The sequence below is a fragment of the Erpetoichthys calabaricus genome, chromosome 1 (assembly GCF_900747795.2).
Source record: "Erpetoichthys calabaricus chromosome 1, fErpCal1.3, whole genome shotgun sequence".
NCBI lineage: Eukaryota > Metazoa > Chordata > Cladistia > Polypteriformes > Polypteridae > Erpetoichthys > Erpetoichthys calabaricus.
This window is the reverse complement of record NC_041394.2, coordinates 339,427,125-339,444,443: the sequence shown is the minus strand read 5'-3', so window position 1 is coordinate 339,444,443 and position 17,319 is coordinate 339,427,125. Positions and strand designations below refer to the sequence as shown.

At 37.7% G+C, this 17,319-nt stretch overlaps 2 protein-coding genes across 2 annotated transcripts in view; one reads left to right on the top strand and one right to left on the bottom strand.

Moving 5' to 3' along the window:
* Nucleotides 1–17,319, bottom strand: part of LOC114667993 (zinc finger protein 709-like) — a 67,582-nt gene that overhangs the window by 13,985 nt on the left and 36,278 nt on the right. The window lies entirely within an intron of this gene.
* On the top strand, nucleotides 1,344–16,959 carry LOC114667748 (gastrula zinc finger protein XlCGF8.2DB-like). The gene is made up of 3 exons (XM_028823185.2): nucleotides 1,344–1,467; nucleotides 8,709–9,082; nucleotides 13,906–16,959. Exons 2-3 carry the CDS (start codon nucleotides 8,746–8,748, stop codon nucleotides 14,601–14,603), a joined length of 1,035 nt encoding a protein of 344 aa, XP_028679018.1. The 5' UTR covers nucleotides 1,344–1,467; nucleotides 8,709–8,745; the 3' UTR covers nucleotides 14,604–16,959.

The following is a 17,319-nucleotide window of genomic DNA, read 5'->3' as shown; positions in this document are numbered from 1 at the left end:
TTTGACTGTGACAGCCAAGTCAGAAGTTTTCTTTCTTTTAAATTTTCTTGCTTTATAGTTATTCTGGAGTATGTGAATATTTATTTACTTACTTATGTACAGTATCTACCTACCTATATTTATTTAAAAACCTTCTAGAAAAAGCCAAATTTCTCTCGAGGACAAACTTCTATCTATGGTTCACACTGATCCTCATTTAATTGGAAGAAACCAAATACACCGCTCATAACTTAATGGGAGAAATGTCTTAAATTGGAAAAATATGACTGTCTTTTCCACGGAAATGATGAAGAGTTTTGTGGATTTTGGCATTCACCAGACTTTTACTGATGAGTTATTTGAATGGACGAAACACAAGGAGACTGAATTTGGCTACGTTTTTCGTATATTCTGTTTCAACTCAAATCGTGGAAATACAATCAGAATTTTTTTGGCTATATTGCAATTTTATGTGACAGCAGCAGGCGATTGTGTGTGTTCTCCTTTTACTTTGTTGGATTTTTCGAACACAATGCCCGTACTGTTTTACGAGTGAATATTTGACTTATCTGGGAGTTAAGGTAGACGTTTCACTCATAAATAATAGTAATAATAAGCCGGATATCAAAGCACTGATTTTATATGAAATCGCCGCCTCCTCTTCCAGTTCAAAGAACTGGGCAATCCCACGAGAACACCGACAGAAGAAGCATATGGCAAAGAATGGCCAGGTGTCTGGCTGCCTTTGATTTATAAACCGAGCTTGACAACATAAACAGAGAGAGACGCAGATGGGGAACAAATAATGTCGAGTACAGAGGAATACCGAAAAATTCAGTCGAGCAGAGCCCTCAACACTTCGCTTTCTCGGGAGGCAAGTCGCGTGTTGTGACTCTAACTCAAAAAAAAAATCCCACACCCATAAAGTGACGACCCCAAACTCATATTACTCACCGTTTCCCTCTGGGTGATGTAATACTTTTTAAAAGTTGCCTCATTTAACATTAACAACAACAACCTCGTTCACGGTCTCCAGTTTACTTTACTCCGCTCAGAAGTATAGGGTCGTCGCCCTGGATGACGTCAGACGGCACGTCTGGTCAAGCAGTCGTGATACTTGACATGATTGACAGTTTCTCCGCCCAATAACCACAGAGCCCTCTTTATTTTAAAAGAGAATTAAAATGTTCATATCGGATTGCACTTTTATACCACCTACGTCACCTTACAAATGAGACTTCCTAATCATTCATTCATTCATTTAATGAAGAACAGACAGAAAGACTGGCGACGACGGGCGCACGTAAACGGCGGGCCACAAGACCTCTGCAGCAATAGCCTTCTCACAACACTTCCTGTATGACGTCATCAATAGCGACGAAAACTGAGCTCGGCGCGCGCTTTGTGTTAAACCTGAGCAGTAAACTAGAGGCAGTGAACTCTTGCCGTTGAGTGATACGGGGGTATTACATCAGCTAGAGGCAGAAGGTAAGTGATTCGAGTTCAGGTCTGTCATTTTATGGATATTGAATTTTTCATTCGCTTCAGTCAGTGTTAGGCGACTTGAATCACAAGCCAGTGAAGTCTCTAGGACGCTGCTCGATTGAATTTCCCTGTGTCGCGCGTGCTTTGGCACTCACTGGCCCCTGTCTGCGGCATACATTTCCACTTTAAAGCGTCCAGACACACCCCCGTCCTTCAGTTAAGTGTCCTCTGGCGATCGCTCAATACTTCGACTTCGAGTAAGAGGCGACATCAGACAGAAATAGCGTATCTATTTCTTTTTTTTATTTAAGAGATTTAAACAGCTGATATAACACACAGTTCTTTCATAGTGCAGCCATTGTGATAAAATATCCGTTAAGCCATACTAATTTAGCTTAGCGGGGAGACAATTAGATTTTTTTTCTCCGATTTAAGGTTTGCCGCTTTATTTTTCCAATGAGTTATGAGAGATTTATTTTGGATTCTTCCAGTTAAGATGAATATAAGTGTGCGAACCGTGTCTTGTAGGATACGTTATAAACTTTTTTTTTTTTTTTTTTTTTTATCAAATGCTTTACACATTCCTAGAATATATAACAAATGCTGATACAAAGCATAAATAGGGAGGGAAAATAGAAAAAAAAACAAGGGATACTGGTAGTTTTAAATTATAAAGGACTTAAACTAATACATTGATTTTTATGTACTTTGTTAAGAAGCTTAACTGTTTGTTTTGGTGGTATCACAAACTTGTTAAATTAAATAATCAGTGCACACAAACTGCATAAATGACAGTATTCTTGTTGGAAGCCTAATCTTATACAGTATTATAAATATTACCTAGCGTTATAATTACTTACATGTCTTATCTGAACTAAATGATGCATTATCAAAATATAACAATATGCCCCAACTTTGGGATCTACCTATTAATTTTTTTTTCCAATTCTAAGAAAGGTTCTCATTAAAAAGAACTAATAGATAGATAGATACATTATTATTCCCCAAGGGGAAATTCACATACTCCAGCAGCAGCATACTGATTTAAAAAAAAAAAAAAAAACAATATTAAAGAGTGATAAAAATGCAGGTATAACATACAGTAACTTGTATAATCTTAACGTTTACCCTCCCCCGGGTGGAATTGAAGAGTCGCATAGTGTGGGGAGGAACGATCTCCTCAGTCTGTCAGTGGAGCAGGACAGTGACAGCAGTTTGTCGCTGAAGCTGCTCCTCTGTCTGGAGATGATACTGTTCAGTGGATGCAGTGGATTCCCCATGATTGGCAGGAGCCTGCTCAGCGCCCGTCGCTCCGCCACAGATGTCAAACTGTCCAGTTCCGTGCCTACAATAGAGCCTGCCTTGCTCACCAGTTTGTCCAGGCGTGAGGCATCCCTCTTCTTTATGCTGCCTCCCCAGCATGCCACTGCGTAGAAGGGGGCGCTCACCACAACCATCTGATAGAACATCTGCAGCATCTTATTGCAGATGTTGAAGGATGCCAGCCTTCTAAGAAAGTATAGTCGGTTCTGTCCTTTCATGCACAGAGGATCAGTATTGGCAGTCCAGTCCAATTTATCATCCAGCTGCACTCCCAGGTATTTATAGGTCTGCACCATCTGCACACAGTCACCTTAGATGATCACAGGGTCCATGAGGGGCCTGGGCCTCCTAAAATCCACCACCAGCTCTTTGGATTTGCTGGTGTTCAGTTGTAGGTGGTTTGAGTTGCACCATTTAACAAAGTCCTCGATGAGGTTCCTATACTCCTCCTCCTGACCACTCCTGATGCAGCCCACGATAGCAGTTTCGTCAGCAATAGATTCTGTAGCACCTTTGAGGAACATTCAAGGATTGCTTGCATTTAAGAAATCACATTGTGTTATTATTCTGGGTTGTATCTATGTAGTGATTTAAAAAGTAGTTCTGTTTTTGTTGTTATGATTTTTGATAAAAAATTTGAAAAGGGCAGATTGAGTGGCAGTGTTTCCTTTTTTGAGCTAACAATTGAAATTTTACTGGAGGACCAGTTTTATAAATTAAAATAATAAAAATGTATTATACTACTTCTTCATTATGTTAGCTCCATTTGTAGATGATAAACTGTTTGATGAAAAAGTAAAAATGTCTAGTGGAGTGATTGCCTTTAATTGAAGAGAAAACAAAAAGGAAAAACATCTGAGTTAAAGTCACATTCAATTTTACTTTCTCTTTATTGCAAAGAGATGTACAAATGTTGGAGAAAAGTCAGAATAGATAATGATATGATGATTCTTTTTAATTAGCCGGTGAACATGTTATTAAACCATTTATCCAAGCATAACATTCTTGTCTCATGGCTAATATGTTCATTGTCCTGGAGAAAATACTTCATCTGAAAGAATAAATGAGTTGGTTAAGTAAAAGTCAACTTATCAAAACTATTTCTATGAAGAACAGTCAGTTTTATAGGCAGCTTACTAATTTTGCAAGGTCATAGTAGCAGAAACTGTAACCCACCAACTTTTTTGAAAAATAAAATTGGGTATGCAGTTCCATTTACTAGAAGGATTTTTGATAAACCTTGTAATTGAGCTAACTTTAATAATTTAAGTGTGGGGAATTCAAGGACATTAAGTTCTGCATCTGATATTCTATTTTAGACACACCATTTTTACATTTACATTTATTTGTTTGACAGACACTTTTATCCAGAGTGGCATACAAAAGAGTTAAACATAATCGAGTAACATCAGGCCTGGGCCTGTTTGTTCAGCAAGTGTAGTAGGACAGGCAACACAACTTGATTGTCACAAGTGAAGAGATGTAATAACTAATAATTTACAATCATAGATTATAATCGATAAATCAATTAAATTTAGACAAACAACAAATTAACCAACAATATAAAATAGCACAGAGCTAAGTTTTGTTTCCAATCAATTTGACAGATATTCACAGAACATAATGGTCTTCAATTGCTTCTTAAATACATTGAGGGAGTCAGCAGTATGGATGGCGGTGGGCAGCCCATTCCACCAACTGGAAACTACACAGGAAAAGAGTCTGGATAGAGACTTGATACCACGTAGAGGTGGCATCACCAGACACTGTTCACTGGCAGACCTGAGTGCATGAGAAGGAGCACAGCACCTCACCAGTGTCTCCATATACTCAGGTGCTGACCCACTGACTACTCTGTAGGCCAGCATCAGGGATTTGCTGCTACATGGAGCCAATGTGCGACCTGAAGAGAGGAGTGACATGTTCCCGTCTCGGCTGGTTAAATACAAGATGGGCTGTAGCAGCTTGGTAGTTTTGAGGCGTATTCTTATTTATCAAATTAAAAGGAATATTAACCACAGTTGACTGTCCTTTTTCAATTGAGAAATTGCCTCCTGCACTGTTATTGCCATTATTGAACTCTGCTGTCTCTCTACTACAGACAACTAGAAAATAATCACAGAAAAAGCGTCCCATTTATAATCACCCATTGTTTCACTACACATGATGAGGAAAATGATTGACAAATCTGGAAAACTTGACAGTACTTCAATTAGAAGACGGTTACTTCAGTTAGTTTAAAAACGAATATAAACTCAGAAATCACAATGTTTTTTTATTTTTTTTTTATTAATACCACTTGGAATACAAACTACAAAGCCATCATCAATTTGACATGGGAAGGAGAACACATAAACGGCACATTGTGGATGGAGCAAATCACAAGGACTTGAAGGTGGCACACTCACCAAGTTTCCGCAGACAAGGCAGAACTGACAATGTATACAAATGCAGGAATAAACAGTCCGATTACTTTGCTTGTGCTACATTAATATACAGACAAACATCCACCATTGTACCATATTGAAGCAGGAATGTGGAACTTTACAATGAAGAGGCACTGTTTAGAGGAAAAATGTAGAATCACACGATGCGAGTACAGCTACCTGTATATTAAGATGCTGATGCCACAATGAATGACATGCATACAATGCCTTGACAGGGAACGTATGGATTTTTTTTCCTAAATGTTGCCTTCTAGCATACTGAGTTTTGCCACAGTGTCAGACACTTTGTGTAGAACTGCACCATGTGGTACAAGCAATGGGAGAACATAACTGTTAAGTTTATATTTAGTAGGGCAAATTTTGATTGGACGAAGTAAAGTTGCAAAGGGAGAAACTAGGATACACTGTTAAGTGTGTTGAGAGTTTAAAAGTATTTCAAAATCTAATGCAGGTCACATTTATCCAGATATTTAAAAGCTGTAAGAAATTTAAGAAAACATTTATTTATATAATACTAGGGGGCTCTGCCTCCTTCTCGCTTCACTCGCCTGCCCATGGGTTTGGTTAACTGGATATACAGTTTAAAGGGATTATTGTCATGGGTTACATATGTATTATAGAACTAACAATTTTACATTTCAGGTATTAATTTACCATAGTTTAAAATAGTAAAACCTAATAAATTGAAATAAAATTGTTTCATGTTGCGTTGTAGGTATTCGTTCCATTATATGTTTTCATTCTGTTTGTCTTTGATATTAACGTGCAAATACTTTTTTAAATTTCACTTTTACTTTAAAACTTTAGTAAAAACAATATCTGGAATTAACTTTTTGTCAATATTGCATTGAATTTTGATTCCGTGTTTGGACTTTCATCTTGACAACGCAACATACAACTGCCAGTGAGTGAATAACGTTTCTTTCTCTCTAATAAATAAACCTACTTTTTGGAATGTTTGTTCCTGTGATTTGTTAATTGTCCTAGCAAAAGCTATTCTTAAAGGGTAACTGTAAACGTTTTAATACGAATGGCATGTCAAGATGTCCTTTGGTGTCTAATGTTATTCGTGGAAGATGTACTACGTTACCTTTTTTGTCGCCTGTTAAAATTTTACATGTTAGAATTGTTTGAGCAATTTTTAATACAACTAATCTTGTTCTATTGCATAGCCCCTCACTCAGACATAAATTACGCAATAACATTACTATACAGCCTTCTTTCAACAGTAATTCAGCTGGCGGAAGACCGGACAGTGTTAATGCTTGTAGATATTCTTTATGATATTGTAAGTTGATGTTTTCATCTTCCACACGATCACCACCAACTGCTTCAGCATAGTCTAGTGATACACACTTAACCAATTTGCACTGTAACTGATCGATTTTTGCATTAATTCATTTGACTTCATCTTTTTCTCTCTGATAGGAATGCCCATGTACTCACTTCTTCTGTTGATAGCCCTTCAGGATTAAATGTCTTCAATAAGATTTTTACATAATAAGTCTTCTTTTATTGGGAGATTTTGAATTTTAAAGTTGCCAATCTCTAGTAGCCAGATAGCAAAATCATCTGAATCTTGTTTTGAATTGTTTTCTCCCCAATGCTTTCGGAGCTCTTTTCGATGCGCAGCCCTTTCTTCTTCACTTAGTCTTTGACATGTCATCTAGAACATATAAAATTATTGTCCCAATAATGACTTCAACATTTTTAACAAATATATTGTATGTTTAAAAATACCGTCCTGAAACGCTTCTTTAAAGGATGAGACTGTGGACTTTTCATAAACGATTTAAAATGAGGAAATGTATAGATTTATAAGAGCTGAGAGGGCAGGAAGTGTGTCTGACAAAAGCATTCACACGAATGAGAAGTTTGATGACCATGGTCTTGTTTGAAAATGGTTGAGAGGAGGGCGGGACTTTGAAAATTCTCATGGCAAAAGTCTTGTCTCATGGGACTTGAAAAAATCTTTTCCAAAAAGTCTCATCTACAAAATCTCTCATCGCGTTGAAGGATTTTTTTAATATAATAGAGAGAAATATAATAATACCAGTAATTGCGCACTGCACAATAACGTGCAGTGAATTCACTTGACTTGAGCATTCCTAGTTTTCATCCTCTTTCTCTGTACATTTAGCATTCGTTTGCTCGGAGGTTGATACGCTTGCTTCTTCCTGAGCAGCTCTTCTTTACTCCACCCTAACAGCCCGCTTCTTCTCTTCTTCCTTCAGCATCTTTTCACGTTAAAACTGATTAAGTCAGTGTTTGTTTTGCAATTACTTAGATGTTTTTCTTAATTTTTGATTTAAGCTGGCACTTAAGTCTTCAATCTGTCTCAAGAATGATTTAAGATATGAAGAGGTAGGGGAAGTGACAGTGAAAGTGGTAGGGATGAGAACGGCGCCCGTACGCATGTGCCGCACAGCCGCCATGCTGGCCGCTGCCGAGAGTTGATTCTACAATAAAATAAAATAAAAAGAGGAATAACCTTGGTGGTCAATTGTCACCCTGAAAGCGGATAGTAGACGTCACGTAGTATACGTGTACCAAATTTCAGGTCAATGGGTCAAATGGTTTGTGAGCTACAGGTGATTTAAAATACTGGACAGACAAATGAAAAGCCACGGTTGTGTATTATATAAGGAGATCCATCCATCCATCCATTATCCAACCCGCTATATCCTAACTACAGGGTCACGGGGGGTCTGCTGGAGCCAATCCCAGCCAACACAGGGTACAAGGCAGGAAACCAATCCCGGGCAGGCCGCCAGCCCACCGCAGATATAAGAAGATAATACATTTATATCTAATAATATAAACTTATTATATTATTATTTATTATATAATATAGTGTCTTCTAAAGAATAAAAGAGTCATCCTGTGCAGACATCATCAAGGAAGGGATCTCTGTATTCTTCTTTCTTCCACCAGCCTCTGGGAACATTGTTCCATTGTCCAGTTGGTGGTCACAACAGAGTCACCTGTGTGGTGAGTAACAAATGCTGCTCCCAGATGTTCTCAACTGCCATAAAAATGATATATGAAAATTTATACTGGTTGACAAATTTCTACCAGTTTCTTATTTCTACTGGTATATCATGCACCCCTAGTGGCATCTTCTGTCAGTGTTGTCCTCTTAAATATGGCCTACTTGATTTTCACAGTTTCAATTTCCACTAAGTAGTCATAGAAAGTGGCCTGCCATTCAGGACTTTTACTATCCAACACAACACATATAAGCCAGGTTGTGGATACAGGGTGGACCTCCTCAAGCCTGTTGGACCTTCATTCCACACTTCCTAATATGATATGAAGAGTAATGAGCTGCTATCAATATGCTGCAATGTGATTTCTTTAAGCTGTCTTACCTGACATAAACTTTAATGGAGAGGGTACTATAAAAAGAAAGTTAATTTTGTTTAGATTTAGATGGTGCAGATATGATGGAATTAAATCCTGTTCTATCAACAGCAAAGAAGAAGCAGATGCCGTTTACTGTAACGCCAAGATGGATGTGAAGGAAGAGACTTGTGAGGCTGACATAAATGCCATGGAGATAATGACTGTAAATATTAAAGATGAAGACTGTGAGTGGGAGTCTGTCTGCCCTAACAAAGAGAGTCTCTGCATTAAGAATGAGGATTATGAACTGGTTACTGTGGGCATTAAAGAAGAAACAGAGGAGACGTCTGTCAGCGTTGAGACAAGCACACGAAAAAGTATGGAGTGTATTGACCTCAAGGTGGGGTCTGAATTATTACATTCTGACACAAAGAGGACCAAGGAAGTGTCACGTGTTAGAACTCGGGAAGATCATCCATCAGCTACACATCAATCTGCAGAACGTAAGTGTGAAATAAAAATGCATGCTAGTTTTAGGATCGGGATTATGGTGGGGTGGGAGTCCCGTGTGATTTATGTGAAACTTTGCAGTGAGGTCTAATGCTTTATGGTGAAAAATGGGAACAGTTTTTCATTAAATTGCTGATATAGCAAGCATATTATGACCTGCTTTTGGGCAGTGTAAGAGCTTACTTGAGTTTGATAAAGTAACACCGCAGATTTTGGGTGCCTGGAATTTAATTGTGAAAGAACTTCAGTCTCTTATTAGGCTGTCCAACTTGTGTATTGTACAATGTCTGGTGGCTAGGATGGGGCTGACCTTGTCTGTTCATACTGACTACAGACTCCCCAGAATTTAATTTCCTCCATTAACATTGTCGATTGGAGTTTTTGCTTTCCTAAATTTTCCTTCTGTGCCAACTAGCCATATATTTATTACCTGCATAACAAACACTGTCATGATCTGTTTGTGTTAACCACTGGAGTTCATTTTGTTTAAGATGTTTTATAAGTTTATCAATGATAATGTGATCTTTTTTTTTTTTTTTTTTTTTTTTTTTTAGGGCCAGAGCTGATTGTTAATTTTCATGTTTCGAAAGTTGTGCCCAAAAGTTTTGAGAATGACGCAAGTGGTGGTTTTCACAAAGTTTGCTGCTTCAGTGTTTTTAGATCTTTTTGTCAGATGGTTCTATGGTATACTGAAGTATAGTTACAAGCATTTCGTAAGTTTCAAACGCTTTTATTGACAATTACATTAAGTTTATACAAAGAGTCCATACTTGCAGTGTTGGCCCTTCTTTCTTTTTCCAGACCTCTGCAATTCACCCTGGCAGGTTATCAATCAACATTTGAGCCAAATCCTGACTGATGGCAGCAGCCCATTCTTGCATAATCAATACTTGGAGTTTGTCAGAATTGGTGGGTTTTTGTTTGTCCACCCGCCTCTTGAGGATTGACCACAAGTTCTCAATGGGATTAAGGTTTGGGGAGTTTCCTGGCCATGGACACAAAATTTCGATGTTTTGTTCCCTGAGCCACTTAGTTGTGACTTTTTCTTATGGCCCGGTGCACCATCGTGTTGGAACAGGCATTATTGGTCATCAAACTGTTCTTGGATGGTTGGGAGAAGTTGCTCTCAGAGGATGATAGACTGCTTCCATCAGTCAGGATTTGGCCCAGAAGTTGATTGACAGCCTGTCAGGGCTTGAAAAAGAAGGACCAACATTGTAAATATGGACTCTCTGCATAAACTTAATGTAATTGTCAATAAAAGCCTTCGAAACTTATGAAATGCTTGTAATTCTACTTCAGTATACCATAGAAACATCTGACAAAATGATATAAAAACACTGAAGCAGCAAACTTTGTGAAAACCAACACTTGTGTTATTCTCAAAACTTTTGGCCACGACTGTAGAATTGGCAAATATGGATGTTTATTCTTCATCCTCTTATTATTTATTTACTGTAAGCGCCTGCATAATTAGATATGTAGATGCCTTATGTTCTCTGCTAAAGTGTTATCATTAGTATTTTTGCAAATAAACTGCAGACCTTAAGGTGTTAAGTTTTTTTTTTTTTTTTTTAATAAAGTGAAATTTTCTAGACTTATTCCCTTATTTTACATATTTTTTTACACATGAAACATATAAACAAAAGTTTTATCCATAATATATGTAGCATAAAATTAAATAAAGTGTCCTTTTTTTATGGCGAAACAGAGGGTAATGATCAAGAAAAAGATAAAGAGGAATTAAGGTCTTTAAACTCAATTTCTGGATCATCATAGGTTTATATTGCTCTTCACCGAGTACAGGTTTGCAGTCCCTGACATTTCTAGCTACGTTTCTGTGACAAAATAAGTAAACCAGGCATCATTTACATACATGAACACACACATTAGATTAAACAAGTAGTAAACCAGAGCTTACTTCAGTTTGATTAACATAGCTCCTCTCTGTCCACGTCAATTAAGATTATCGGGAGCATGAGTGGGATGAATGCGTGTATCCAGCAGGGGGCTCATGCTCTCTGGGCTTGTGTTCTTTATTGAATGCAGAACAGACTTGAGCCTTACACACATCCCTCTAGTAACCATGGCAGAAATAATCAGATGAGAGAAATCTGGTACAGAAAGAGAGAAGTGATATATTTCAGTTGGTTTAAAATGCAGCTTTCACTCCCAGTGTAGTAAAATGATTTGTACATACATATCCCAACTGAAGAGAAGCCAATGGAACCGTACCTTCATCCTTCAGTTCTTCAGTGGGAAATGCTGACGACTATAAGTTCGATTCAGCTGCAGAGTGCAATATGGCGTTTAGACGGCTTCTCGTTTCTCTGAGGCTTCTTTTTAATTTAAATACTCGCATATTTTGCATAATTAATGAATGTTTTCTAAAACTTGCCAAGTATGAGTGCCACCTGAGCTGTACTCTTCTTCTCAGACCAATATAGCACCTTTTTCACCTGCCTCTAATCACTTACGGCTTCTGCAAACCATGACCATGACCCTGATATATTGATCAGCAAACATGAGCAGTTTTTAAGTAGCCTGCCTGTGTGTCCTTCATACGCTTTTGTCCATCTCCCTAGCATTTTCCCTCTGTCGGCTGAACTGCATGGTTTCCACTTGATGGCCTCATAACCTTCAGAGTGTGCCCACATACGGACTGTGTGTGTTGTACAGCAGCTGCACTTCCTCAGAAGGGAACGCGCTCCTCAGGGTTGTCAGGATAGCGGAGAGAACAATTGGCTTTACCCTCCCCACTGTGGAACAAATCTACACCTCCCGATGTCGCAAAAAAGCAATAGACATTTCACAAGATTCATCACATGCCGGTCATTGCCTCTTCCAGCTTTTGCCATTGCACAAGAGATAAAGAGCAATGAAAACCAGGACAAACCGCCTTAAAAACAGCTTTTATCCAAAAGCAATCATGGCCCTGAACTCGGAATAAAACTGCTCCATATCATTCTCCCAATGGGCAATATAGACCTCAAGTCAACCAGTGCAATTTGTAAATATAACAAGTGCAATTTGTATATTTTGTAAAGTACATTTATTACTATTCAGTTTGTTATTTTCTCTGTCTTTGTCTTTTTAACTCTTATGCCTCACACTGAGTCGACTGCACCTTCAATTTCGTTGTTCCTTTGTAAAAGTGACAATGACGATAGATAGATAGATAGATAGATAGATAGATAGATAGATAGATAGATAGATAGCTTTATCTATCTATCTATCTATCTATCTATCTATCTATCTATCTATCTATCTATCTATCTATCTCTATCTATCTATCTATCTATCTATCTATCTATCTATCTATCACAGAGGCACATTTCAAACCTGTTGCTACAGAGTGTCACTGAGTTGAAGAGTCCTGGTTTCACCTGCCACTCTCTTTCATAAGTGACACCAATAATTTTAGTGATTTAGTGTTTTCGTGTCTTCTAATTTTTCTCTCAGACCACTGTGACTGTAGTAGGCCTGTACATTAATGTGTCTCTTTGTCCATTCCACTGTGTTCCTACGGTGATTTAAATAAGCCATTTATATATCTGTTTTGGAGTTAAGTGGCTTTGGTGTAAGTGTGCAGATAGGTCAGGACACATTCTGATTAATAAATGCGCATTTCACAAGCTTGGCATTACACTCTCTTTTATAGATGAAACACTTCAAAATCATGGTAACTGAAGATTATCACTTTTTACCTCCATTAATTAATTAAGTAAAAAAAGAGCAACATATGAGTTTCAGTAATATTTAAGAGAATATGAGAAATTAGTGAGGCAGTTTTTTTATTGTAGTTATAGAATTAATATGATTTTTTTTTTTAAATAAAAGTTATTTCTTCATTATCGTGGTGTATATTGATTTGCCATGAAAGTGTGCTCTAAGTGAAGCCCGCTCTTAAATTTCATGATGAAGGTAATGGGTACTGGTTTTCCAATGTGAAAGCATACTTGAAAAATACCATATATACTCGCATTTAAGTTCTCCCACGGATAAGTCGGGGATTGATCTTACCGTATAATTTCCGGTATTTTATAATGTCGGTCATATAAATCAAATGCAGAAAACTGATGCTATTGATCCAAAAGATTATGATATGCTAACGCCCACCTGAGAGAGTAACCATGGAGCACACAGCTTTTTTTTTTTTCTATGTATTGTGCCTACGTGACCACACGGTAATACCCAAACTATTCTGAAGCGACGTTTGCACTGTTTGTGTTTTTTATGTCTCATATCCTCCTCATACACCTTTATCGTAACAGCATCCCTTATTTACGATGGAGCGTTCAATCAGAAATAAATATGAAGCTGGTTTTAAATTAAAAGTCGTTGAAGTGGCGAAAGAAATTGGTAACTGCGCTGCTGCAACAAAAGTCAATGTGTCTGAGAAGCTGGTACGAGATTGGAGGAAGCAAGAAGATGTAAAAAAAAAAAATTAAGTGTCGTATTTTTGAACTGGTGTATAAGTCAGGGTCATGAATATGTACAGTACCTAACTTATCCTTAATAAAATGTTACCAATAATCTTGGCACTTTTGTTTATCACATGCCATCTGTTTATTTTATTGTTTCAACATATTAGCTCCAGAGAATGTGCTGATGTGGAGCATAGCTACAATATGTAGCTAAGCAAAGGTATCAAATTGCGTGGTTCCCTATATGCAACTTAAGCATTGCAGTTTCTTATGCTTACAAAAGTGTACCCATAATTTTAACCGGCAGTTACAGTCTTTAATTTTGTAATTTAATGTTAATAGGACAGTGGATTGAAAAATTAATGTTTTTCTTTTTAAACTTCACACAGGAAACAAACCTCACTGCTGTTTTGAATGTGGCAAACAATTCTGGTACAGGAGTGCTCTTCAGAGCCACAAACGAATTCACACCGGAGAGAAGCCATATTGTTGCTTGGAGTGTGACAAACAGTTCTCTGACAGGAGTGCACTTCAGAAACACACAAGGATTCACACTGGAGAGAAGCTGTATTGCTGTAATGAATGTGGCAAACAGTTCTCACAAACTGGCCATCTCCAGAGCCACAAAAGAACTCACACAGGAGAGAAGCCATATTGCTGTTCTAAATGTGGTAAACAATTTTCTGACAGAAGTAGTCTTCAGAGACACACTAGAATTCATACTGGAGAGAAGCCATATTACTGTTCTGAATGTGGCAAAGAATTTTCACAAAGGGACGGATTTGAGAGCCATAGAAGAATTCACACTGGAGAGAAGCCATTTTGCTGTTCTGAATGTGGCAAACAATTTTGTCGCCGGAGTAATCTGCAGAGCCATAAAAGAATTCACACTGGAGAGAAGCCATATTACTGCAATGAATGTGGCAAACAATTTAGTTACAAAAGTAATCTTCAAAGCCACAACAGAATTCACACCGGAGAGAAGCCTTATTGCTGTAATGAATGTGGGAAAGAATTCTCACAAATAGGCAGCCTTCAGAGACACACTAAAATTCACACTGGAGAGAAGCGGACCTGTAATGACTAAAGAGGAAGGTTTACGCCTGTTTTGATAGTAGGCACACCAAGAAAAATTTGAACAAATTAACTCTGAAAGAAGCCATAAAAGAAGTTAATTGGTCAGTGAAAATAAAGGAACAGAGGAAGGAATGAAATGTAACTCTCCAAGCTACTTAAGTCTTGATGAGTTCCTTCACATGGGGGCATTTTGTGCACGATCCATACCACACTTCGTCAAAGTGAAACTACGTTTATCTTATATATAAACGTTTATGTGTGGAAGTGTGTTTGTCTGTCTGTCTAGCCTGGAAAGTGTGAGGGTACTGCGTGAAGCTCAAAGAAAGCGATTCTGTTGCCAAAGTGAAAGCGCAGAGAAAAAAAATTCGCTTAGCTGCTAATACACAAGTGAGGCGAGCACATCGGCAAAACGAGACCTCTGAGAAGAGAGAAACTCGCTTGGCCACTGATAGACAATGGAGGCGAGCAAGTCAGCAAAACAAAACCGACAAAAAATGAGAACCTCGCTTAGCTGCTAATGCAGAACCGATGTGATTGATTGATTGGATTGCCAGAATCCATGGTTTCTAGGAGCCAGGGCTTACACAGCTGGTAGTATAATAAGATCAAAAAAAGTCATTCATACTGGATGAGTGTCTCTCAGGATAAAAATGTGTCCATCATCTGCCTTGCCACTTGGGTAGGTGATGGTGATGGCAATAGTGCAGTATCTACAAAGGAAGAGAAGAAGACCTCCAATGTACTGTCGGTCTACAAAGGACATGGACAGTGAAACTGATTAGACCACAAAGGTGCAATTTGAGCAAGAAATGAGGAGAACTGGACACTGAAGAAAAAGAGATCATGTACTGCTAATGTCATTCAATAAATCCACAATTTATGACTAAAGGATATGCCAAGAAACCTCAAACAAAACTCAAGCCCACAAAAGTAATCCCTACATCCATATAAAATAAGATAATTGAAGCAAACCTAACATCTCTTATTGGAACAATTAAAGAAAGAAAGCAAATAAACTGACAGACATTAGAATCCTTCCAAAGAACAGCAACAGAAGAAATAATACGGGGAAATGGACACGATCTAGAAGCCGTGTGAATAGAACTAGCAAAGACCTGGGATGAAGAAAACAGGAGAAACCTCATGTGGTGTGGCATTTATACCAACATGAAAGCATCAGCAGCCAAACTTTAAAAAAAGAGGAAACGGACATATCTGAAAAGAAATTCAGAAATAAATACCCACACATGGATGGACACACTTGGAAAATGGTCATCACCTGAAAATAAAATACATTTTAATCAAATGACTCTTAAATAATGATATGCAAAAAAGAGAAGTCTTGGATAATAGGGATGGAAGAACACTAAATTGAAAGCGACAATAAATGCTCAACACAACCTTCCCAAAGGCCAGAAAAGACGACAGCACCAGATGCGCTAGAAGCGGAGTGAACCGAAATAGAAAAACCAACAAGAAAGAATAGCGGCAGAAATGTCACTCAAAGGAAAGAAGTGAAGAGAAAACCCCTTAAAATAAAAAAAACTAGAAAAGACTTCATTAATGGAGGACAAAGAAATCAGAGAAGAGCTCCTGAACCTGATTGACGTGGACAAGTGCATAGAAATACAGAGAAGAGAGACGTTACTGACAATATCATTGATGATACAACACACAGTATTATAGCTAAGGTCAACAAGGCCATAACTGTAATAAAGCAAAGCCAACAAGATATAATGGAAATAACAACAGTCAGCAGGATCAGAAGTGTGCAGCCAAGCTCATCACTTGAAAAGTGACAGTACAGAGGAAAATAAGAGTAAGGAGAAATAGGCCTATGTAGAGTCCATCAGGGATGAAACAAGTTTAATTAAAAATAATCCTCTCCTTAATAGCAACCCACTGAGAAGGTGTGAAATTGCACAAAATCTTAGCCAAAATACAACCATTGAAACCACAGTATTGACTACTAAGATATGAAGGCTTGAACCTGGATGAAATACAACTCTTTAAAATTAAACTGCAACAAAAACCGAAGTCCCGCTAATTGGCACTAAATCTCAGCTTAAGAACATGAGCTCCTTTTCAGTCACCTTTGGTAAGGATGTCATCAGACCTTCGTCTTTTTCTGGTTATAATCTTGGTGTCGTTTTTGATTCCTCCTGTTCTTATTCTAACCACATACACCCCATTAAGAAACTTTCTTACTTCCCCCTTTGTAACATTTCCCGTGTTTGCTCATTTCTCTCCTCTTCCAATGTTGAGAAACTTGTCCATATATGCCATACCGATTACTGGATCTCAATACTAGCAGGTGCCACTTCATATTGATTTATCACTACTCCATTTGGTTCAAAGCTCTGTTGCAAAAACAGCTAAAAACTCATTTGTTCAGGAAGGCGTTGAACTGATCTGGCACTGTGACCCTTCATTCGGTTTACCCTTTTTCTCCAGATGCTCAGGATGATTTATGTTTATATCACAAATTCAGGGTTTTCTCATAATATTCTGTATTTTATTCTGGTTTATTGTCTCTTATTATATGTCAATGCTTTATATTTTCTGTATTTATCTTTACTTAGGATTTTATGTAGATATTATTGATATCCAATGTTATTTATGTCTCGTTGTTCTTTCTGAATTTCTGTGAAGTGTTTTGAGTGCTATATAAATAATATAATAATTATTATTATTATTAATTTTGTTTGCTCTGAAAAGGGAATTAC